At 42.1% G+C, this 25,977-nt stretch overlaps 1 protein-coding gene and 1 long non-coding RNA gene across 2 annotated transcripts; one reads left to right on the top strand and one right to left on the bottom strand.

Annotated features, from left to right (window-relative positions):
* Window positions 1-1,970: 1,970 nt before the first annotated feature.
* LOC134227273 (nucleolar complex protein 3 homolog) lies at window positions 1,971-17,196 on the bottom strand. Its single transcript, XM_062708645.1, has 8 exons — window positions 17,057-17,196; window positions 16,720-16,993; window positions 4,282-4,875; window positions 3,882-4,216; window positions 3,175-3,545; window positions 2,905-3,113; window positions 2,272-2,683; window positions 1,971-2,210 (listed from the first exon to the last, which is right to left on the bottom strand). The coding sequence occupies exons 1-8, from the start codon at window positions 17,063-17,065 to the stop codon at window positions 2,012-2,014; spliced, it is 2,403 nt and encodes an 800-aa protein (XP_062564629.1). The 5' UTR covers window positions 17,066-17,196; the 3' UTR covers window positions 1,971-2,011.
* Window positions 17,197-19,081: 1,885 nt separating this feature from the next.
* Window positions 19,082-25,641, top strand: LOC134224267 (uncharacterized). Its single transcript, XR_009982884.1, has 4 exons — window positions 19,082-19,215; window positions 19,316-19,639; window positions 24,857-25,322; window positions 25,382-25,641. It is a non-coding gene; the product is annotated as an uncharacterized LOC134224267 (long non-coding RNA).
* Window positions 25,642-25,977: the final 336 nt, after the last annotated feature.

Here is a 25,977-nt window from a genome sequence, read left to right as displayed (position 1 = left end):
CAATTTTGTTGCTACCTAGATTCGAACTCCTGATCTCCTGATTCAATGGCCGCTGCTCTGTCATCACCGTCACTTTGACATATGTAAATAACAAAGAAAATTATGGATGTGCTTCTTCGCATACCCTATAAGTTGTTTTCAGATTAATGTTGTATAAACGTTAGAAAGAGGCCTACATGCTGCTTTTAGCACATAAGCTTAAAAATTATTCTTTCAGCATTATATCAACCATTATTCAAACATCTTTCAGCATGTTCTGTTGGCTAACTTTTATGCATCATCAATCGCTGAAATTGTTTTAGGCAACATTTTCTCGATCTGTATAGATGCTACTCTGCTGCTAATCGTTTAACAGTAGCCGTCAACAGAAATATCGCTTCTAAATAGCTTGTTTTCTTACGCTATCTGCTAGCATTAATGACAGCGCTTTGTCAGTTGCTATAAGAGCAGGTGAATACCTTTGTAGCTGCATTACAGAAATCAATAGCTCATACACAGCTCCGGCAACAAAAATCAAATGTAAACATTTCGGTTTTGACGTTCCATACTGATAAGCTATTAAAAGAAGCAGTATAAGGTTTACTTAAACGTTGTGTAATCTTCAAAGATACAGAAGTTACCTAAAAGCTTCGTTAGTTCATTTATAGCGCCATTGCGCTATATTGTTAGTGCTATAACAACAGCGAAAACGTTTTCATTGTGAATGCTGCTCACCGTAATATGGGAAGTTGCTAAAAAGCAACTCAGTTACATACATGAGCTCTTAACCGATAAGCTTTGTTGCTAATTCAGACAGAGCTGTTTTATGACTATATGAAAGCTGCATAAACGATAAAAGATGAAATATATTTGGCACACTGACTAGCTGATAGATATTTGGGTAATAGTCGAGTTGAAGTTTAAGGGATTATTTGCGGAGGCTTTAATTTTATTCAGCATTTGCTGCTTTTATTCAAATATTATACAGCCAAAGGCTAGAAGTTGAAGCTTTCAGCACCAAAATTGTTAGTTGGGATCTGTATTGCGTATCGAGGCAATCCAACGCAAATTTGTTCGTTTCGCGTTACGGCATCTCCACTGGCATGATCCAAACAACCTACCAAGTTACCATGACCGCTGCAAGCTCATTGGATTAGAGGAAGCATTTTGGGGACTGATTATCAACTACGCTGAACGATCGTTTTGAATATTGATTCACTTTTTGTTCTGATGTTCATTTGCGCCAACAGGTGCTTATCAATTGAGTGCCTTCCATCGCACTCACTGTTGACCGTTGGGGATAATGGGTCAGAATCGTGCCGATTAACAGAAGTGCAAACTTAAAAACAAATTAGCTGTCATAACGTTCAATTATTTGAATGGCGGATACCTAATACCAACTAACCCAAAATGCATTACGACTTTTCCCTTGAGGTACTGATCTACGCTTGAGTCGGTTGAAGTCATTGAAATCGATTTTATCAAAATTATGTTTCTTATGGGTGCCTTTAGTAACTGCATACACATTTAATTTTAACTCTTATGTTTGTTTTACAGGCAGCCCGCCTCCATTCGCCGGGGCGTCGAGTCAGATCCCACCCAGCACCAGGACGTGAGCTAGTGTACTTTGGGCGGCACTCAATCGCTTAGCTTGGGCCCTTCTTGCGCATTCTTGTAGGTTTGAAGAAGTTGAACAGAGCTTATTTTCAAACCCAAAATCACCCCATTTAATTTTTGGAAATGTTCATTCCCCGCCGAATGATTAGGGACGATTTAAATATAATATAAATGTTATTGATAAAATAATAGGAAAATATTCATTGGAAGCGCTTTGAATTATCCTGAATTCCATTTTTTTCTTGCAATGCGTAATTCAAAACTAAGATTTTTTTATATTCTATGCGTAGGTTAGAAGCAAAAGTAGCAAATCATTTTGGAGATGACCCATATTACAGGAATTTTCGGATGCAGCTAACGATCAAGCGAAAAAATATAGTTCTATCTAACATTTATTAAACTATAGGTTTTTCAATCAGCAAAGAAAATTAAAATGCACATCTTCTATGCATTTCATACTTTGTGCACGATTGCACATCTCTTCCAATTCATAATCAACAAAAATGTGCTTTCCATTTCCATCAGACGCAGTGGATTTTTGCTTTGGAACAGGAATGGCAGGATTAAAAGCCAATTTAGAACTATCGTACCGCACATACAATTCGCCAGGGGTTCTAACGTAAAAATAAGTAAATATAAAAAAAAATCCTTCATTCGTAATAAATGGATACTTACAACTTTCCTACGTCTGGTGGCAACATCCCAGGTCCTGAGCTAGGGACACCATTAGCGATGTTATTAGCGAATCTCCGGACGGTGGTATGATAGTGCCGGTGCAACGCCGTTAGTTCAAAGAGACTCGTGCAGTTTGCATTACTGAACTCGGGTTCCTCAACTTCGGGATCATACACTCCGGATCCAATCACAGATTCGGTGTCCAACAGAATGTCTAATGATGTGTTAAGAAGCATTCCGGTTCTAACAACACCAAGCGATCCTAAGGCCCCATTGTGCAGCAGCTGTAGTGACAAAGAAGCTAACCGCTTGATGAATGCCAAATACCGATGATAGGTGATGTTGTTCCGTCGTTTTAGAAGAACACTATCCAACGTTGCCAATATTGATTCCAAATCGTGATGACTTTTGCCTGCAAACAAAGGACTGTCATTCATAGTAGTACTAACAATACCCAGAAAAACGATCACTATAATAGGCAGCCTCAATGCTTATGAACACTGACTTTACCAAATATTAAGTAGCACTTCTAACCTAATAACAATTAAGCATTACCTCGATATCTATTTTAAAACTGATAAATATGGCTGACTACAGTAGGCTGGTTCCTTACTTTCAATAACCACTACTTACCGGCGTGAACACTCAATAAATTTTTATACAGATGGGTGTAGAATCTTGCCGGATCGATGTTCAGGACTTCACCTTGACCTTTGAGTATAGTGAATACAGTTTGAATGCAGTGCAACTGTTCGCGATGTCCCAAATCAGCGTGCACCAACAGATTGTTCAACACTTCGATCAAATCAGAGAAGAACTCAATGTTAATGGTGTGAGCAAACCTGGAATAATGATTTCTTACATTACTTGATTCGGATATTTAAGATTTACAAAAGAACTTACTTCGAAAGTCCCTCAAGCGTACAACTCAAAAGCCTTGAATTGGGAGCAGTTTTCAATATCCGGAAGAATATCGTAAATACCAACTTCGTGATATCGGTTAATTTCTTCATTTGAACCTGCTTGCTCTCCTCCGCTTTTGTTTCGAACAGTTCCTTTTCCAATTCGGCTAATTTCTTTTTCCGTTTTCGCTCCTGACGCGACATATTGATCACTCGTGACTTGTGCGCCTCAAGCTTTTTCATCTTTAGCTCCTTCTCCTTCTCTGCATTAATATTCACGTCCTTAATCTGGAGGTACTTTAAACAGGACACCATTTCTGGATGAACGCCATGATCTTTCTTCTTAACCAGCTGATTAATATGTCGCACGATCTGAAAGTTCGTCATAGTTAGCAAAGGAAACTATTTACAAGTACATTGAAACCGAACCGAACCGAATACACACTAAAATTACCCATTTTCAACCTTCACACACCCCTTTAGAACATTTTTGTTTAAAAGGAAGGGTTTCAAATTGTGTATATGCCGTAACGCTCTGACAGATATCCTCCCACCCTAATTAGTGAATGAGCCCTATCCTATCCTTAAAAGAGCATTGAAAACTGAATTCTAGATTGAAAGCCCCCACTCCTTTCCCATTCATCTTCCCTGCTGAATTCGAATCGGATCAAGCTGTACCGTACGATGTATGGTCAATTTAAAACTTACATGCTTGCACATATCGAAACGGGAATCGGTCTTAAAAATCGAAACGAAGCACGAATGCACTTGCTTCCGAACATTCTCCTGGTCACTATTCAGCATCGTTACCAGCATTTGCCCGATGTTCATGCTGTAGTTAAAGTACGGATGGGCCAGCAGCAGATCACACATACATTGCACTGCAACTTCCGCAATCTGTTGCTTCTCGGCAAACTCTCCTTTGCTTAGCTTCCGGCTGCGCTTTAACTGCTGGGCGAATCCTTCGCAATGAACTAGAAACTTTTTGTACTGCTGTAAAAGTTCATTTTCATAGCTAACCCGAGCCAACGTTGTTTTCTTCACTGTAATGAAAATAAACATACATTAGGGGAGTCGTTTTATTTTATTAGAGTTTTATGTTACCGACATTTCTGAGCAGCTGTATCGATTATTCCCAACCGATATTCAGGAACAATATCTTTGAAAACTTCTACCAACGAAATCATTGCAAGCTTGCGGATGATAAACATATTCGTTTTACCGCTTTGCGTCGTCTCCGGGATAAGGTCCACCAGCATGGTCAAGTTCTTTATCTTGGTCTCGGGGTTTTCCAATATCGATGCACATGTCACTCCGATTAAAAACTTTTGCCGTTCAATTTCTTCCTCTCTTTCTGTGAGCAAATCTGTTGTGGTAACTTCGCTCTTTTGCTGAACCACTACCGGCGGAACAACTGCCGATTCTGGAGAATCCGTTTCGGGTTCCTCTTTTTCTATCGTTTTATTCGGCAATAATTTCCCGGGCTTGATTTCAGCGCTCCGACTGACGATGCCACCTTTTTTCGTCTTGATGGGAAGCAAGTCCTTAGTTTCCCCGATGTAGTTTACGTGGCCACTCATCTGCATTTGATATTCATCCTCAAGCCTCTCCGTTGGATTCTTCATATCGGCGTTGCCCTCATCGAGTAGATCATCTTCCATAGCAGAATCAGCCGATTCCTCTAAAACAGCTGTTGCGTGTTCTACAAAAAAAATACTTGAAGATTAGAATGTATATTTTAATTTGTTCAATGAAATATGCATAATTAATAATGATAGAGGATCAAAGAGAGATATAAATTTCGTATATCCCACGTTACAATCCATGAAAACAAATTTATTCCAACCTGATATAAATGCGAATAAAACAGTCTATGATAAAACGCTTCGTACGACCTACAGCGACTGAAGCAACTTGATGTCGCAACTGCATACGCGCAGCATCTTGAGGTAGCGTTGCCGGAAGAGGGTACGCTCGATGGGGCCCCTCTTGAGGACTGCTGGAATACAATCAAAGCAGCCATTAACGACGCAGCGGAGAACAACGTCGGGTATATGGGACGAAGTCGACGGAACGATTGGTTCAACGAAGAGTGCCCTCTTGAAAGGAGGCTTCCGAGCCTCTTGAAAAAAGGCTTCCGAGTTTCTTGAAAAGAGGCTTCCGAGCCTCTTGAAAGGAGGCTTCCGAGCCTCTTGAAAGGAGGCTTCCGAGCCTCTTGAAAGGAGGCTTCCGAGCCTCTTGAAAGGAGGCTTCCGAGCCTCTTGAAAGGAGGCTTCCGAGCCTCTTGAAAGGAGGCTTCCGAGCCTCTTGAAAGGAGGCTTCCGAGCCTCTTGAAGGAGGCTTCCTGAGCCTCTTGAAAGGAGGCTTGAGGCCTCTTGAAAGGAGGCTTCCGAGGCCTCTTGAAAGGAGGCTTCTGAGCCTCTTGAAGGAGGCTTCCGAGCCTCTTGAAGGAGGCTTCTGAGCCTCTTGAAAGGAGGCTTCCAGGCCTCTTGAAGGAGGCCTGAGGCCTCTTGAAAGGAGGCTTGAGCCTCTTGAAGGAGGCTTGAGGCCTCTTGAAGGAGGCTTCCAGGCCTCTTGAAAGGAGGCTGAGCCTCTTGAAAGGAGGCTTGAGCCTCTTGAAAGGAGGCTTCGAGGCCTCTTGAAAGGAGGCTGAGCCTCTTGAAGGAGGCTTCCAGGCCTCTTGAAAGGAGGCTCTCGAGCCTCTTGAAAGGAGGCCTGAGCCTCTTGAAAGGAGGCCTCAGGCCTCTTGAAGGAGGCCTCAGGCCTCTTGAAAGGAGGCTTCTGAGCCTCTTGAAAGGAGGCTTCTGAGGCCTCTTGAAAGGAGGCTTCTGAGCCTCTTGAAAGGAGGCTTCTGAGCCTCTTGAAAGGAGGCTTCCGAGGCCTCTTGAAGGAGGCTTGAGCCTCTTGAAAGGAGGCTTGAGCCTCTTGAAGGAGGCTTCTGAGCCTCTTGAAAGGGAGGCTTCCGAGCCTCTTGAAGGAGGCTTCGGAGCCTCTTGAAGGAGGCTGGAGCCTCTTGAAGGAGGCTTGAGCCTCTTGAAAGGAGGCTTGGGCCTCTTGAAGGAGGCTTCTGAGCCTCTTGAAAGGAGGCTTCTGAGGCCTCTTGAAAGGAGGCTTGAGGCCTCTTGAAAGGAGGCTTCCGAGGCCCCTTGAAGGGAGGCTGAGCCTCTTGAAGGAGGCTTCCTGAGGCCTCTTGAAGGAGGCTTCCGAGCCTCTTGAAAGTGGGCTTCCGAGCCTCTTGAAAGGATGCTTCCGAGCCTCTTGAAAGGAGGCTTCCGAGCCTCTTGAAAGGAGGCTTCCGAGCCTCTTGAAAGGAGGCTTCCGAGCCTCTTGAAAGGAGGCTTCCGAGCCTCTTGAAAGGAGGCTTCCGAGCCTCTTGAAAGGAGGCTTCCGAGCCTCTTGAAAGGAGGCTTCCGAGCCTCTACTGAGCTACTGAGCTTTTCGTCTTTGATTTACTAATCCTACATCATTCGTAGAATAAAAATTATAAAAACTTCATCAATAAGTTTTTAATAAAACTGTAATGCATCCGCCATTACGCTTTTGTGTCAGAGGTACCCTCTGGGACCAACGAAAGTACCCCCAGGGGTACATGTACCCCAGGTTGAGAACCGCTGCTATATGTGAAATGTAAGCAATATTGAGAATTGATTAAAAGTAACATTATCAACATTATCTTTTACGTGCCTTATAAGTATTTAGTTTTTGAAATACTTATGTTTACGCGTAACAAAATGAGTATTGTAAATAATATATCAATCGTTGAGTGCCATCCACATAGTCTTCTTCTGTGGCGCTACATTCCAACTAGAGGTTGGCCTGTTTTCAACTAAAAGTATTCTGAATTTCTCATAGTATTTCCTCAGTTAGTAATTGAAAGCTTTTCTATGTCCGCCATTGCATAAATATGTATCTTATGTGGCAAATACAATCACTATGCTCAGGAGATCATTGACCGGAACGAGAATCGAACTCGCCATCTTCGGTTTGGCGATCCAACGCCTTTGCTCACACGGCTAAGTGGATACAAAGTACGTAACGCTTTTAGGGGGAGCGAGGATTCCCAGCAGCGTGACGATTCATTCAAAAAAATAGTGGTTTGATACAAAAAGTGTGACGATGTATGGGAAGAGGAGGTTGAAAATCGTCTATTTGTGCGTGACGTATTTTGTTGATCTTCCCTTATTCTTGTTCTGCATGATTCCCAAAAAAGCAAACTTCGTTGGAACTATTTATAAAGTATACTTTATAAGATTGATTGGTTTGACAGCTTTCGGTTAAGTTGGAAAACCAAAGCTTCTCGGAAGAAAAGGTGGGATGTATAAACCGAGTTAATTCGATTATGGCCAATTTCTTCACCTCCGCTTAGGCGCTAAACCAGGTTTAATCGTATGGGTAAGCACCGCTTAAGAGTTAAGCGAAGGTTAACTGTTACTCTTTATTGTAACGATCGGTTGTAGGCGATCGGTTACTCTTTATTGTACCAATCGGGCAGCAGATAAAAACTCGGTTTGAATGTAACTGAGTTTGGTAAGAGTTAAATCAGCAGTGATTCATTGTTCGGGGTTGTCAGTTTGAATATGAATCTGAAACATAAATTTTCCCAGCAGCTGTTCTAGATTCATTTTCTACACCAGTCAACTGCCAAACAATTAAAACTGGTATAACGCTGAGTTCTATTTTCTGCAGATTTGAACCACACTCGGGCAAATGAACATACGAAATACATAAATTATAAATCTACGAGATTGTGGAAAATGGTCTTATGTTTTCATGCTTTCCATCTTCAGCTCTTTAGATTTCATTATCGGACGTATGTTTATTCGTTGCATGGATTGAATTTCATAAGACACCTTTTGAAATTTTGTTCAAAGCTGATTTGAAGAAGATCATAAGGCATTTTATGAAAGACATCATGCTTATTTTAGTCACCCTAATCGGAAGGAAGTCGCTTCTCTCAAGCAGAGAATCATGTTCTCACTTATTGCAAAGTTTTCAAGTCGTGCGGTTGAATTCAACATCGAGGGGGTGTGAAGAAAATATTAAGTTGAAGTGTTCTTAAGTGTCGACGGTGAATAATATAGTGTTCAACGGTAAAATAATAATTGACCCAATATGTGAAAAGGAATTGGTTTAATTCGAATAAAATAAGTAACTTTTTCTAGATTCAAAGATATTTTGAAACGCGTTCTACTTCGCTCATTTTTTCATACCCCCTCGATGTTCTTAATACAACCGAAACGCGAATATGAAATCACATGTCAAGTATGCATAACTTTATGAATGAACCAAAAATTTTGATTACCATTTGAAAATAATCACGCATGTTTTTATCTCAAAAAAAATTTCAATGTACACGAATTAGGAATTCATAATGCAGCATTATGAATCGATTAATACATCGCAAAATGCAATAATTTATTTATTTTATTTTATTTCATCTGAAAAAAATTTCTTAATGAAATAGGGATGGGGAAAAGCTTCTTTGAGATAACGATGTGCTGTACTGAAAGAGGCATAAAAACCCCATATCTTTTAACAAACATTACAAAAACTGGTTCGACATATTCACAACAGATTAAAACTACAAATACAATATGAAAATAATAATGGTCTTAGTGTTAAAAACAAAATAAACGCATCTTTAGATTCATCGTCCAGTACTCCATCAGGTGTCGTATCCATGTCGTAGACCAAGAAAAAAAATGCCAAAAAATACCAACTCTTTCAGAATATTTAAATTGGGCGACATCTCACCTGATTCCGTTGCGTAACATACGCACCAGTCATAGTCGCAGGGTGGCCACTGAAATTCGATTTTCAAATTCCCGGTTTTTTCCCGCTTTTCCCGGTAATTTTTGTCAAATTTTCCCGGTTTTAATTTGACTTGAAAAAAATCATGGTAAGAGTTCAATCAAAGTTAATTGCCTATTTCCGGGGATTAAACCACCCGACTTGGACGTTAATTTACAATGTTATGGAAACTCATATGTGAATATGTACGTTATGTGGAAGATATTGATTTGAAAAATGTATTGGAGGTAACCACTTTCCCTTCGATGGGACTCGAACCCATGACCCTACAGTACCCTACTGTAGGATCATGGGTTCGAGTTCCATCGAAGGGAAAGTGGTTACCTCCAATACATTTTTCAAATCAATATCTTCCACATAACGTACATATTCACATATGAGTCTCATGGTAAGAGTTTTTATACTTTAACTAGATATTTTATTTTCTGACCAAACTGGAGGTTAGTTTTATATCGAAGGAACTGATAATTTGTAACGAACCTTTAAGATAGATACATGAAATTACCAGCAACGTGTTTACGAAAATGGTTTTTATAAAAAGGCATACTGAAATTGTGCGCTTCGTTACCATGTAGTGAATGTTAACCGGCATTTAATCAATATCGAATTGTAATTCTACATTGGCACCTAATTACAATGATTTGATTATTTTCTTAGAACTTGCAACTTTGCAAAACATTCGTATTTTTTGCTGGGATGCACAACTTTCGTTAGTTTCTGACAGTGCCAATGGAAATTGCATGCCAGTCTAGTAGGGTTCTTCCTTCTTGGAGCATAATGTTCACAGAAAGCAATAAAGTTATAGTTATAGTATAACCAACATCTTTTTAATGTTTAGCTTTCGAAACAGCTTGAGCTATCGATCTTCTACGCTCAAGAATGTCTAATCCCAGTAGCTGACATCGGTGTTAATAGGGCGGTAGGTAAACAGCGTCGTTCCAAGGAAGATGACGTAAAGCGCAGCGAACAAATTTCTTTTGTACGGTTTCCAGTCTAGTAATCCAAACACTTTGATAAGGGCTAAAAATAACTGATCCAAATTCGACAATCGATCGAAGTAGTGGGCAATACAGTGCTTTCAGGCAAAAAGGGTCCCGAAATTCATCGGCGATCTTAAAGATGAATCCCAATTGTTTATTAGCTCTAGTAACAACATCCGAATAATCCGTTTTGAATGTAAAAGCTGAATCTAACAGAATACCAAGATCCCGTACTGTATTAACACGCTGCAGTGTTAGATTGTTAATTGTGTAATCGAAATGAATTGGGTTTTGCTTTCGGTGGTAACTTATCAAATTGCATTTTTGGATACTCAGCGTAAGGAGGTTCCTGCTGCACCATTCACTGAAATCGTTGATGAACTGCTGTAGCTGCAGGCAACATGAAAGAAAATTCCCAGCGTTCAGGAAATGTACTCTGATGCAAGGAGAGATTGAAGAGCTTTGACAGCGGCAAGATTAACTCAGCAGAACATTTCTTCAGAATACACGACGGGATATCATCAGGACCTCCAGTGCTGGAATATTTTAGCTTATTGATGGACAGTACAACCATATCCAGGCTTACAACGAAAATGTTGAAATTGACTACATCGATGTATCAATGAGTGCCGCCTCCACTTGAGAAGTTGAGGCACTAGTGTCGTTAAAAACTTGCTTGAATCGATCCGCCAAAAGGTGTGACATACGTGTGCCCCCAGCTGCTCCTGTTCGTACCAAAATCCGTAGTATGCGTAGAATTGATCCTATTCGCTTGCAAGCCGATTTTCTATCCAAAAACTGGGAACGTTTCTACCATTCAAACAACATCGATGTAAAGTTTCAACTTCTGTCATGCGAACTTCAATCACTTCTTTAACATCATGCTTCCGAAGAAGTAATTACTTTCAGAGACAAGCGAACACCGTGGATCACCGTCGAAATCGAAGAAGCAATTGAGGTGAGAAATCTCGCATATTCTCTCTATTCCCGCAACCCGACAAAGAGATGATGTCCAGTGGGTTGAATATAGCAGGCAAAGCGATAGGGTAAAATCTCTTGTCTTTCTTGCCAAGACGGTACGCTGACAGGTATTTTTCATGTGAACTCCCTGCCAAACAACTCTGGAGCAACTTGAAACGAGAAGGAATTCACAATCCTTCCAAGAGCAATATTGATGAAGGATGCATTGTGTACTGATTCCTAACTACCATCATCCTCAGCCTGAACGACCGGAGAACAGACTGAGTGGGGTAGGTGTTGAGTTCGATCAAAACCAGCAGACTTTTCACTTTCAACACACCAGTGCCGAAGATGTTTCTTTGAAAATCTGGGAAATTCACAGCAACGCCGCCGGCTGCGACAACATACCAATATCTTTCATAAAGCTACTTTCTCCGTTCATACTACCCCATCTCGTTCATCTGTTCAACAGTATCATCGACGCAGAAGCATTCCCCTCATGCTGGAAAAAAGCAATCGTAACTCCTATCCCGAAATTAGCAAATCCAATCGAACCAAAGGACTATCGGTCAATCAGCGTACTCCCCGCAATATCTAAACTGCTAGAGAAGATCCTTCTATCGCAAATCTCTAGCTATCTTGAATCATCCAATCCAACTCTCCTCGCTAAACATCAGTCAGCATACAGGAAGAAACATAGTACGACCACTGCTTTAACCAACTTTTGTACTTTTGCATTGTCATGGTGTTGATTGATTTTTCTGTAGCTTTCAACAGCGTTAACCATAGTAAACTGGAAGTCAAACTCGAACGTGAATTCGGTTTATCCATATCAGCTTGCAACCTTCTTGGATCTTTCCTCACCAACAGGAGCCAGGTGGTCAAAATAAGAAGCACCCTGTCTGCTGAACACGAACTCACCGATGGCACTCCGCAAGGGTCCTGTCTCAGTGCACTACTTTTCTCGCTTTATATAAACAGTCTGCCGAATGTTCTTCAGTGCGAATATCATCTTTATGCCGACGATCTCCAGATCTATGTCACAGGTCCAGCTGACCAACTAGATTATCTGATTGCAAAGATCAACACCGACCGGCAATCGAACACTGGGCAACTACTAACACTCTAGCCCCAAATCCCAAGAAGACGCAAGCGATCATCTTTACCCGTGGAGGCCCAAGCAACACTCAATACAACATCACTTTTTGTAATGAAGTAATAGTACCTGTAGAAAGTGTTAAGAATCTCGGCCTTCACATGGACAGACATCTGACATGGAGTTACCAAGTGAACGATGTGATAGCGAGAGTTTATGGGACATTACGAACGCTCCGAAGATTTTCTTGCTCTCGCAACTCTATCACTTTCTATCACTTGCAACTCGTCAAAAGCTTGCGCAGGCTGTAGTGGCACCGTTCTTCACATACGGCGATGTAATATATTTCCCCGGATTGAGCGCAGCATTGAAAAACCGACTTCACCGATGCTTCAAATCGGTCATCCGTTTCGTGCACCGGTTACGATCCAGAGATACTACTGTAGCCGTAAGAAACAGTATCTTTGGTTGTGATCTTCCTGAATACTACCACCACCGAATCTGCTGCTACATTTACAAGGGGTACTATCATAGCCTTCCGGAGTACATCATGCAACATTTGCAGCAAGGCCAAATGCAACGCAGCCGCTCATTTATCGTGCCTCCCCATTCATCACAACTGAGACGAAGTGTATTGATACATGGCATCTGCCTCTGGAATAACCTTCCCCTCGAAACGCGACTGAAACCAACCTTAAATACGTTTAAAAAATTCTTTCTAACTGTTTAGAATGTATTTAGTATGTATGTATTATGTATTTAGTATGTATTTCTGTATCCACTATATTTACTTTAGTTTAAATTTCCATAGTTCAACATGGTTGCTTCCTTGACCTCACCTAAGCATTTGATGTAAAAGGTTCACGTGATTATTCTCAATAAACTAAACTAAACTAAGGTTACATTTGTCAACGGCAGATCGAGCGCGTCTGTTTCCCAGAAAAAAAATCAGCAGGAAGGCCTCCCTTATTCTTTTTTGACTTCACGAATGACCAGAATGTCTTTATATTTTTTTATATTTAAGTATATTTATTTGTTACGATAGCCTACCAATTACAGGACTTTTACTTAGGTCAAGGAAGTTTGAATGGGAAATAAAATAACATTGGAACCTTGGAAGTTACGAAGTGGTAATTGGGTGCTATAGCTAATTGAACTTTGTTTTAGTAGTTATCTTTGAAAGCTTGAAATGTTTGTTGCTGTCTAGTAGCCAAAGGGAGATGATTCCAAGTAGAGGCTCCGCTAATGAGCACACTTTTTCCACTTGACGTCGTATGGTGCGGAATGATGAAAATTCTCGCTCGAATGTTCGTTCCTTTTTGAAGATGTTGATTTAGGTACGAAGGCAGCTCTTCCAGGTAACCGCGCCGAAGGAAACAACATACACGGAAGTTGTAGTTCTCCAGTAGATCTCTACCCATGATAGTATGCCGTAATTCCGCTGTGGTGTCACGTTGACGAAGGCCGTATACGAAACGTACGGCCGATTTGAAGCTTCGAAGTAGTTGCTGCTTCAATCCCATTGTCAGTCCAGGATAGTATACAACATCACAGTAGGTGTACAGTGGAGTAATAACCGATCGAACTAGCTTCTTCCTTGTCGGTAACGATAGTACACTCTGGAATCTACGGAAAGTCCGCAGAGTACTGTATACTCGCTTCACGACCTCGTTGACTTGTGCAGACCAGTTTAAGCGCTTGTCCATCACAAGTCCCAAATTAATTACCTTGTCTGATAGACGGATTGTTTCGCCGCAGAAAACAATATCAGTCTGCGGGATAATATTGCCTTCTTTGCAAAAAACGATTGCTTGGGTTTTTTTGGGGTTGGGTGAAAGAAAGTTTTGCTCGGTCCATTCCTCAATTGAGCGTAGGTCTCTGTTGATACGGACTACGAGTCTGTTAATCTGCTCTACCGGTCCCGATATATAGATCTGGAGATCATCCGCATAGAGTTGGTATCGGCAATTCAAAACGTTCGGTAGGCTGTTGATGAAAAGACTGAACAGAAGAGCACTCAAGCATGAGCCTTGCGGTGTTCCATCTGTTAGCCTCATTTCTGTAGAATTGGAGCCGTTGAGCTTGACGATTTGACTGCGTTGATCAAGAAAAGACGAGATAAGCTGGCAGGCAGAGCTGAAAAACCCAAATTCGCGGCTCAACTTCCCTCTGAGGATCCTATGCTTGACACAGTTGAACGCCAGAGATAAATCAACCAGCACCATTATAGTACAGTGTCGATTATCCAGATTGGCGTAAATGTTATGTACCACTTCTGTAAGTGCGGTTGTTGTACTATATCCCCGACGGTAACCAGATTGGTGAGCTGCTAGCAAATGGGGATTGCAAATATTAAGATGGTCGGATATTTGCCCAAGCAAGATTTTTTCAAGAATTTTCGAAATTGATGGTAGAACGCTGATTGGACGAAAATCTTTGGGAGCAGTTGGGTTCGGTTATTTTGGAATCGGTGTTACCATCGCTTTCTTCCAGGGGGACGGGAAGGTTTTTGCCTCAATTACACCATTAAAGACGTGTGTGAGTAGTGGAAGAACAAAGGGGCTCAACATCTTCACGAATGAGATCGGAAGACCATCACTTCCAGTGGCATTTGATTTTATCTCGAACATTTTCCTGGCTACGTCTTCGACAGTGGTGGGACGAAAGGCAAGCACTTCTTGGACATTGATTGGTGGAGATTCAGGTAGCGGTTGGTTTGCGTTGTTATTACTGTTTCGTAGCGTCAGGTGTCCTTCAGTAAAGAACTGATTTAGTTGGTGAGGATTGAAGTCTGCAGAGTTTGTGTTCGTTTTAGTGTTGTTATGTATTCCTTCTCTTCGTAGGTTATTCCACAGTTGTTTGGCCGGCGGAAGATCGTTTGAAAAATTTCTTTCAGCGTATTGTTTTTTGGCATTGAAGATTAGAGACTTTACTCTGTCGCGGGTACACACGTACTCTTGCCACTGAGCACTTCCTCTGAAGCGATTAGGATTTCGAATGTATAGCGCGTAGGCGAGATTTCTAACTGCGATGGCTCGTTCGATGTCGCGAGTGATCCACGGAGTATGCTTATCACGAACTTGGATGGTTCTTTCAGGAGCATGTACTTCTAGGAGGGACTGCAGCTTGTCTGTCATCAATTCCACCTTGCGATTGATGTCATTTGTGTGGTAGATTGCTTGAAGATCAGTAGCTTGAAAATCCGCTTGCAGTTGAACTATGTTGATTCTACGTATGTCACGAACTTTTACTACTTGAGGTGCGACTCGATGTATTCGGATATCGGCGATCAGGTAAATCACTTCATGATCCGATATGGAACAACCGTATTGTGTTTTCGACTTGCAAATTGTACCCGGGGAATCCGTTACCAATAGGTCAATAGTTGTTGCGCTTTGTTCGGTAATACGTGTGGCGTCTGTTGGCAGCACAGTGAGGTTGAAGAAGGAATGTATGCGACTTAAATATTTTGCGTTTCCACAAAGACGGTTAGCAGCTACATTGATATTATAATCACCAATCAGATATATCCTGTCAAAGTCGTATTCGTGTATGTCCAATAGTAGTTTTTCGTAGTTTTGGGCAAATAATAAATTGGATCCTAACGGATTGTACACTACCACAAAACATATATTATAGTTGTTGATTTTGGCCTGGACTGCTAAATATTCTACTCTAGTAGCAATGTCGTTTCCTGGTTCGTGTGTGGACCTAATTATCGGCGTAGTTTTGATTCCCTTTCGTACATATAATCCAATCCCACCAAATGATCTCGTCCTGTTACCGCGTCTAGCCGGCAAGGAGTGCTGAATGAAGTTGTAACCGGGAATTCGAACGGGGCCTACGGGAGATGACGGTCGAAGCATGGTTTCCGTTACGCCGAAAAAATGATATTGAGATGGATTGAGTATAATTTTGACGCCATCGATATTACGTTCTAGACTTCGGACGTTAAGATGTCCGATACGGAGTTTGTTAGAGTTGTTGTGTCGAGACATTGTGAGTTATGTAGTCGTCTATCTGTTGGTGCTATTAGGAGGTCGATACATAGGAGGAATCTGTACCTACTGCGTCAAAAAATACAGAGGAGCTGTTTCCGTCATCTGCTGGCCTGGTTAGTTCAAGAAGATGGTCGTCTTAGGATGAAGACGGAGTTTTTGCTCCATATGCCAGGTGTAACGTTTGTAAAGGTAACGGTTGTAGATACGATAATTATTGCTTGCCAGAACGAAGGATCGCTTGGTGAAAACAATCATGGATTAGCTGTATTTTCGAAGCGATTTATTTCTTAAGCGTTTTAAATAGCGAAGCCGTGCATTGCCCCATGCAGTTTCATTTTTTTTTCAAGTCAACTGTCAAAAAATTAAAAAAATTAAACATGAATAGAACACTGCTGGGGAAACCAGTGAGTTAGTTCTATTTTGTTCTAGATTCAAAATATAGTTTTCCATAGAAAAATGGTCGAAATTTGTGTTGTTAGTTTGTTTTCAACTACCTAATGGTATTTTAAAAGATTCGTCTCTGGTTCCCAAAAAAAACGTGAGATGGAAATTGCTGAAAAAAACGTTATTTGCTTACAGCCCTGCTATCATTCCATTCCTATAGTGGAGAATGGCATAAGCACATTTCTGATCCAAACAGGCACCGATTAGAATATATTTACAGGGCGTCAGTACCCTGCGATATAAATTAGACCCACCTGAACCGACTTCCGAACATTCGCTCACACTATCCATCATATCGCAAATGTCTTCGACGGATGGCTCCGTCGCAGTCAACACGGCGTTGTGGTGACCATTCGAAGCCGGCTTTTTTACTGCAGCACTTGCTATCTTTTTGGTCACATTCTTTGCCCGGAAAATGTTACTACTGATCTGCTTCTCCCGGTGCAGGGTCTTTTTTGTTTTGGCAAAATTTTTCTTATGCTTCTCATGGTGACCACGTTTGGCGGAGCTAATTTTGATCTTTTTACGCTGCAAGGAAAAGTGGTTTTATATTTCTTACAGTATTGAATAACCAAATTAAAGCTGTCTTACCTGCGGCATTTTTATTATTTATAATGAAGCAAAAATCGCAAAAATTTAAACTAATGTCTTCGAGAAAATATCCTCCCCGAAACACACGTTGTTTTGTTTTGATCTGAGTTGCACGAAATCGAATAACAAATTAACACGAAAATTCTAACCTCGAACAAAGCAAACAACTATCACGCTCATTTGAATCTACTCAAAAGAAAGTCAAAATGACTCACTTCAGGATTTTAATGGAAATATGAAAAAAGTGAGTAACGTTAGCAGTACAGCGAACACTGGTGGTAGGCTCGCCGTACGCCAAACACTTCTCGCGCTCATCATTATTGAGAGTACAGTGTGCAGTACAGTATACGGTAATAATCCTTCCGCAGGTTCACCGTATACGGAAACCTTGTTACGACGTTTACTTCCTCTAAGGTGCCTGCCAGAGTAGACGCGTCTACGCGGCGCGGCGTGAAAATTTCACACAAAGGAATAACAATCAATAATAAGGAGCTGTCAAATCGAATGGACGCTTCGCTTCGCTTCGCACTTCGCGTCTACTCTGGCCGCACCCTAAGGGGTAAGCCAGAATGAACGCGACGAGCGATGCGACGCGGACGCGACTCACGTAAAAAAATTACAATCATTATCAACAGGCTGTCAAATTGCACTGTCGCGTCGCGTCGCATCGCACGTCGCGTTTACTCTGGCTTGCCCCTAAGGGTGCGGCCAGAGTAGACGCGAAGTGCGAAGCGAAGCGTCCATACGATTTGACAGCTCCTTATTATTGATTATTATTCCTTTGCGTACAGTTTTCGCGCGGCGTGGCGTAGATGCGTCTACTCTGGCAGGCACCTAAATCATCAAGTTCGGTCAACTTCAGCGATTCAAATTTAGTAAGAACTGTCTTTAATTTAATTTAATAAGAGCTGTCCGGAACATCTTTTGCTGGTGCTAAATGTCAGTGAAAGAAAAATACATACGATTTGACAGTTCGGTACCCAACATGTTTCGGACAGCAGAACAAAGGGAACCGAAGCTACATAACCTTTATCTTGTAAATAAAATATACTCAATCCAGTTGAAACCCGAAATTGGGGGCTAGCGAAGTTGGATTTTTCTCACAATCCGTGCGTAAAACCTAACTTCGGAAGTGGTGCGCTGAATAGCGCTTCGCGATATGAAAACAGCGCACCACTTCCGAAATTAGGTTTAACGTACGGATTGTGAGAAAAATCCAACTTCGCTATCCCCCAATTCCGGTTTTCAACTGGATTGAGAATATCTTTTCTCCACCAGCGGAAAGCTGCAGCCATGCACGCTATTCTTAGATTACCCAGTGACTGGGTAGATTTCTCCTATTTTTGCGACCTCTGGTGAGTTTTCAAAATCTGGGTAAACGTCAAAATGAATCAGAGTCACTTGTACCCAAATCTGTGTAAATAGACGAATCCAAGTAATAATTGAAGATAAATTGAGATAAGCTTCCAGATATGTAATTCGGCACTATTTCCGTACCGTACATCAATCAGATTTTAATTACATTTTGTCTAGAATTTATTATAAGCATTTTAAAATGATCTCCCTATGCTGAACTGTAGGATCTGTCAAAGTTAACACCGTCGTGTGTCTTCTTCTTATTTTTACTTGGATTCGTCTATTGGACTTTATCATTTTCGGATCTGACAACATGGCGGAAACTACACAGCAAAAAAAAATGTAAAGTGCATCGACGTAATTTGAACGATGTACCGATTTTCCGATGTGATAGCAAAATTTAGATACAAATTGACATTCATTTGAATGTGATATTACATCTCCTGGAAATTACAGTGGTACGGATTCACTTTTTGTCATTCTGTCACAGTTGTGTGATATTATAGTGTTGTCACATTTAATATTACACAGTAAAACATGCAACCCAGCGTGTCAGATATTGTTTTGTGTTATTACACAAATCGAGTGTAATATCACATTAAAAATTATGTGCTTTTCTCGCAACACTGCGTAATTTGTTATGACTGCGCCTGGCAGGCTGGTGGCGTTTTAGCAGCTGCCATCTTGGTGATTCGTTTTGTGCTGTTTTGGGGGAAATCTTTTTTTAAAATCAAAATTGCAGTGAAATTTGTCCTTCATCGCATCTAAATCGAATCCCATGCCATAGAGCAGAAAGAGAACTAGTAAGTATTAAGTATTTATTGCTAAAAAACGCCTAATTGAGAGATTTTCATACATTTTATCTAACAATATTTTTATCCCTTTTATTTTTCCTTTTTCTAGTGATTTTCGGTCCCATTCCAACATCGTTGAAGATTCCTCAATGCGGATGCTCGCTCCATGAAATTTACGCGACGTAGTAATAGTTGATCGGCGATAAGGCACTCCGCGGCCACTCTTCAGATTCAGGATTCGTTATCACGTAACGAATCTAATGGTACCCTGCAGAGTCGACGTAGCTACTGTTCTGCCGAGGAATAAAGATATTGTGAACGGATCTCACAGAAGCTTCCTTGCAAATATGAGGGAAGCGATCTCGCAGCACATTCGTCGAATGTTCCTGTCAAGAGTAGGAACTGCAAATTAAGAAATCTGAATTGGAGTGAGGTAAGTGAAAGTTTAACTATCAGGGCTATTATTGACCGAAGTGTTATCCGAGAGATGGATTGTATAATCAATTATTTTCAAAGGAATGTCGAAGGGAATCCTTCAGGACTGCCAATGAGAATTTTTGCCAATATCCCTTTTGCAAAGACGATGCAAATCTTGTGACGATTTCAACGCGAATCTTTTTAGGATTCCAAAGAGATAATAAGTCCTTTAGGGATTGCAACGGGAAGATTTTAAAAATTTCGACGGAAATCCTTCAGGGATTCCGACGGGAATTCTTAAAGGATTGCGATGGGAATCCTATATGGATACCGACGGGAATCCTGCAGGGATGACGATGAGAATCCTTAAAGGATACCGAAGGGATTTGTCGAGCAGTTATATGGGACTCTTGGAAATTTCGACGGATTTACTTAAGGAATTTTGACGGGAATACTTTAGAAACTCCGATGCGACGGTAACACAAGTAACCAAATGTTCCTTTAAGAGTACGTTTTTCGCTTAATCAGCTTGACTGAGCTGATTAGGCGAAAAACGTACTCTTAAAGGAACTTTTGGTTACTTGGGAAGCGTTTAGATATTTTGACGGGAATTCTTCAGGGATGCAATTAAGAACTAGGGATGTCTATGAGAATTCTTCAGGGGTTCCGACGGGAATCCTTTAGGGATTACGACATAAATCTTCCAGGAATTTTGACGAGAAAACATTTAAGGATTCCTATGCAGAAATCTTTTGAAGTTTCTAAGAGAAGCCTTCAAAGGTTCCGACCAAAGCATTTTAGGGATTTCGACGGGAATTCTTTTGAGATTCCGGTGAGAATCCTTTAGGGATTCCGGCTAGAATACTTTGGGGACTCCGGCGAGAATCCTCTAGGTATTCCTACGGAAATCATTTTGGGATTTCGACGGGAATGCTTTAGAGATTCCGACGGGTATCCTTTAGGGGTCCTGACAAGAATCCTTTAGGGATTCCGACTGGAATCGTTTAGGGATTCCGACGGGAATCCTTCTGAGATTCTAACGGGCATCCTTTAGAAATTCCGACGGGAATCCTTTAGGGATTCCGAAGGGGAATCCTTTAGAGATTCCGAGGGGAATCCTTTAGGGATTCCGAGGGGAATCCTTTAGAGATTCCGACGGGAATCCTTTAGGGATTCCGACGGGCATCCTTTAGGGACTCCGACGGGAATCCTTTAGGGACTCCGACGGGGAATCCTTTAGGGATTCCGACGGGAATCCTTTAGGGATTTCGACGGGAATCATTCAGGGATTTTGACGGGAATCCTTTAGGGATTCCGACGGGAATCCTTTAGGGATTCCGACGGGAATCCTTTAGGGACTCCGACGGGAATCCTTTAGGGACTCCGACGGGAATCCTTCAGGGATTCCGACGGGAATCCTTCAGGGATTCCGACGGGAATCCTTTAGGGATTCCGACGGGAATCCTTTAGGGATTCCGACGGGAATCCTTTAGGGATTCCGACGGGAATCCTTTAGGGATTCCGACGGGAATCCTTTAGGGAATCCTCCAGGGATTCCGACGGGAATCCATCAGGGATTCCGACGGGAATTCTTCAGGGATTCCGACGGGACGGGAATCCTTCAGGGATTCCGACGGGAAGGGAATCCTTCAGGGATTCCGACGGGACGGGAATCCTTCAGGGATTCCGACGGGACGGGAATCCTTCAGGGATTCCGAGAAGAATCTTTTAGGGATTCCGAGGGGAATCCTTTAGGGATTCCGAGGGGAATGCTTTAGGGATTCCGAGGGGAATCCTTTGGGGATTCCGAGGGGAATCCTTTAGGGATTCCCAGGGGAATCCTTTAAGGATTCCGAGGGGAATCCTTTAGGGATTCCGAGGGGAATCCTTTATGGATTCCGAGGGGAATCCTTTAGGGATTCCGAGGGGAATCCTTTAGGGATTTCGAGGGGAATCCTTTAGGGATTCCGAGGGGAATCCTTTAGGGATTCCGAGGGGAATCTTTTAGGGATTCCGAGGGGAATCCTTTAGGGATTCCGAGGGGAATCCTTTAGGGATTCCGAGGGGAATCTTTTAGGGATTCCGACGTGAACCCTTTAGGGATTCCGACGGGAACCCTTTAGGGATTCCGACGGGAACCCTTTAGGGATTCCGAGGGGAATCCTTTAGGGATACCGACGGGAATCCTTTAGGGATTCCGACGGGAATCCTTTAGGGATTCCGACGGGAATCCTTTAGGGATTCCGACGGGAATCCTTTAGGGATTCCGACGGGAATCCTTTAGGGATTCCGACGGGAATCCTTTAGAAATTCCGACGGGAAACCTTTAGGGATTCCGACGGGAATCCTTTAGGGATTCCGACGGGAATCCTTTAGGGATTCCGACGGGAAACCTTTAGGGATTCCGACGGGAATCCTTTAGGGATTCCGACGGGAATCCTTTAGGGATTCCGACGGGGATCTTTTAGGGATTCCGACGGGGATCCTTTAGGGATTCCGACGGGAATCCTTCAGGGAATCCTCCAGGGATTCCGACGGGAATCCTTTAGGGATTCCGACGGGAATCCTTTAGAAATTCCGACGGGAAACCTTTAGGGATTCCGACGGGAATCCTTTAGGGATTCCGACGGGAATCCTTTAGGGATTCCGACGGGAATCCTTTAGGGATTCCGACGGGGATCTTTTAGGGATTCCGACGGGGATCCTTTAGGGATTCCGACGGGAATCCTTCAGGGATTCCGACGGGAATGCTTCAGGGATCCCGACGGGAATCCTTTAGGCATTCCGAGGGGAATCCTTTAGGGATTCCGACGGGAATCCTTTAGGGATTCCGATGGGAATCCTTTAGGGATTCCGACGGGAATCCTTTAGGGAATCCTCAGGGGATTCCGACGGGAATCTTTTAGAAATTCCGACGGGAATCCTTTAGAAATTCCGACGGGAATCCTTTAGAAATTCCGACGGGAAACCTTTAGGGATTCCGATGGGAATTCTTTAGGGATTCCGACGGGAATCCTTTAAGGATTCCGACGGGAATCCTTTAGGGAATCCTCCAGGGATTCCGACGGGAATCCATCAGGGATTCCGACGGGAATCCTTCAGGGATTCCGACGGGACGGGAATCCTTCAGGGATTCCGAGAAGAATCTTTTAGGGATTTCGAGGGGAATCCTTTAGGGATTCCGAGGGGAATCCTTTAGGGATTCCGAGGGGAATCCTTTAGGGATTCCGAGGGGAATCCTTTAGGGATTCCGAGGGGAATCCTTCAGGGATTTCGAGGGGAATCCTTTAGGGATTCCGAGGGGAATCCTTTAGGGATTCCGAGGGGAATCCTTTAGGGATTCCGTCGAGAATGCTTTAGGGACTCGAACTGTAATTCTTTTGGGATCCCGACAGGAATCTTTCAGTAACCCTGATGGAAATCCATAAGAGATTTCGATGGAAGTCCTATAGGGATTCCGATGGAAATGCTTTAGGAATTACAATCCCTAAATCCTTTAGCCATTCCAAATGAGAATCCTTTAGGGATTCTAATAGGAGTTTAGAGTTTTCGACGAGAGCCTTTAAGAAATTCTTACGAAAATCCTTTGGAGATTTCAACATGAATACTCTTGGCGAGAATCCAATGCGAAAAGATAAGGATTTTTGAATAAAATCCTTTGGCAAGGATGTTAACGATCATTCAGTAATTTGCGTTCGATCATTTAGTAGTTTGTCAATAACCCAAACAATGATTCCCCTCGGAATCCCTAAAGGATTCCCCTCGGAATCCCTAAAGGATTCCCCTCGGAATCCCTTTACTGCCGGGATTCTTAAAGCTGTCCAGTTGGAATCTCTGAAAGATTCCCATTGAGGCCCCTACAGGATTCCGATCGGAGTCCCTGAAAGATTCCCGTCGGAATCTAAAAGAGATTCCAGTTGGAGCCATAAAAGCATTTCCGTTGGAACGCCTAAAAATTTTCAACGAAATCCCTGAAAGATTTCCATTGCAATTCCTAGAGAATTCTTGTTGGATTCCTTAAAGTGATTTCGTCGAAATTCTTCAATTATTCCCGTCGGAAACCATAGAGGATTTCCGCCGAAATGTCCTAATCGTTTTCGTCGTTTTCCCGAAAAATTCTCGTCGGAATCTCCAAAGGATTTTATTCGATAATCCTTATATTTTCCCATTGGATTCTCGCCAGGAGTATTCATGTTGAAATCTCCAAAGGATTTTCGTAAGAATTTCTTAAAGGCTCTCGTTGAAAACTTTAAACTCCTATTAGAATCCCTAAAGGATTCTCATTTGAAATGCCTAAAGGATTTAGGGATTGTAATTCCTAAAGTATTTCCATCGGAATCCCTTTAGGACTTCCATCGAAATCTCTTATGGATTTCCATCAGGGTTACTGAAAGATTCCTGTCGGGATCCCAAAAGGATTACAGTTGGAGTCCCTAAAGCATTCTCGTCGGAATCCCTAAAGGATTTCCGTCGAAATCCCTAAAGGATTCCCGTCGGAATCCCTAAAGGATTCCCGTCGGAATCCCTAAAGGATTACCGTCGGAATCCCTACAGGGATCCCGCTGGAATCCCTCAAGGTTCCCCGTCGAAATACCTAAAATATTAGCGTTGAAATCCCCAAAAGATTACCGTCAGAATTTGAATTACCGTCTTTTGAATCCCTAAAGGACATCTGTTTGAATTCCTTAAGGTTCTTCGTCGGAATCCCTAGAAGATTACCGTCGGAATCACTGAAGTCTTACCATGGAAATCCCTAAAGGATTCTCATTTGGTATGCTTAAATGATTTCCATCGGAATGCTCGTCGGATTCCCCAAAGAACTATCGTCAGAAACCCTAAAGGGTTCCCGTGGAAGCATTCTTGTCAGAATCCCCCAAGGATTTTCGTCAAAATCCCTGAAGAACTCTCGCCGAACACCATAAAGGATCCCCGTCGGAATTCCATATGATTTCCGTCGGAACCTTTTAAGGACTCTCGTCGAAATCCCTTAAATACTCCCGTCGGAGTCCCTAAAGTATTTCCATTGGAATTCTTAGAGAACGGAATTCTTAAATAACAAGAGGATTTCGTTGGGAATGCAGGGAAGATTCCGATGAAAACCTCGGGAGGATTTCCTTTGGAATCCCCATAGAATTTCCTCACTGCGGAATCTCAGAATATCAGAAGGATGTCATTTGAAAAACAATAATCTTTTTAATCTTTGATAGTGAAGAGTATTCCCTATTTTTTTTAGGTAACTGACGGCTGAACGGTAACCTGCGAATTGCAAATTCGTTTGTTTTTGGCGGTCGAATCCAGAACGCCATTATTTCTTCGTAATCTATATAGTGTAGCTACGGTGTACCTATCTCTCACTATATTCCACGACTGTCCATCACTCCAAGTTCATCCATAGTACGCCAAGATGGAAGGTGTAAAATACATTGATTGAAACGAAAGAGGATGCATCTCCGTGAGATCCTGGATGTCTGCAAGAAATAAAGATGCAGGAAATCATTGAATCGGGCGGAACGGAGTGTCAATGATTCGCACTACGCCGGCCTCGACATCGGCTTTCTGGTTAGCCAAGGAAGTGGTTAGAAGTAGGCTTTTCAACTTTCGCCGTGCTGTCCTGGATCGGAACTGCGTGCCCTCGGAGATATGACAGTATGCCACTAGTTCTTCTCATTAGCTTCTTTTCTACTTCGAATTGATCTCAGGTATAGTAAATATCTCATAGCAGAAATAGTTTACCTTCAATTAAACCACTTTTATTCAGGGTGCTAACAACAACTTCTGGCTGAGACCGGCCACTACGCTGGGCAATGATCCACTTGTTCAACAAGGGCGACCTTCAACAAGGACACCTATATTTTGCGTGCGACGAGGATGGTTAGAATCTGCCAAGAAGCCTCATCTGAAGCATGAGCACCGGGCACCGCTTTTTTGGTAGAATGCATAATTATTGTTTTTTTCATGTTCCGTATTAGACTTATTCCAATGAATAGGAATTAAAAAGGAAAATAAAACAATATTATATTTTGGATCGAAAAATACTTGAGTTCATACAAGAAATGAAGAAAATTCAATTTAGCACACACCATGAACATCGCACTGTTTTACATCAAATTATTTTACATCCCTTTGATTACGTCATTTATTTTGTACGTCTGAATCAAAATTACATCGTACCTCTTCATTACACCGAAGGTACTCGAGTACATCGTGCAGTGTAATATTAAACAACCGATGGATTCAGTTGGTTGCAGTGGATTCGATGTAATATTCAACAACTTTTTTTGCTGTGTATAGATAGTGGAATATATATATGAGCGAAGAAAGTAAGGTAAGAATAGCGAAACACTTGTTGGTAGC

Source organism: Armigeres subalbatus, chromosome 3, assembly GCF_024139115.2.
Source record: "Armigeres subalbatus isolate Guangzhou_Male chromosome 3, GZ_Asu_2, whole genome shotgun sequence".
NCBI classification, from domain to species: Eukaryota; Metazoa; Arthropoda; class Insecta; order Diptera; family Culicidae; genus Armigeres; species Armigeres subalbatus.
Note: the sequence above shows the minus strand (reverse complement) of the source record. Positions and strands in the feature narration are given on the sequence as shown.

Excerpts from the sequence above, each read along its gene's own strand:
- LOC134227273 (XM_062708645.1), bottom strand. Across the intron at positions 4,217-4,281 it reads CGATACAGCTGCTCAGAAAT|TGAAGAAAACAACGTTGGCT; the intron begins GTCGGTAACATA and ends TTTTCATTACAG. Across the intron at positions 2,211-2,271 it reads CCACCAGACGTAGGAAAGTT|AACCCCTGGCGAATTGTATG; the intron begins GTAAGTATCCAT and ends TTTTTACGTTAG.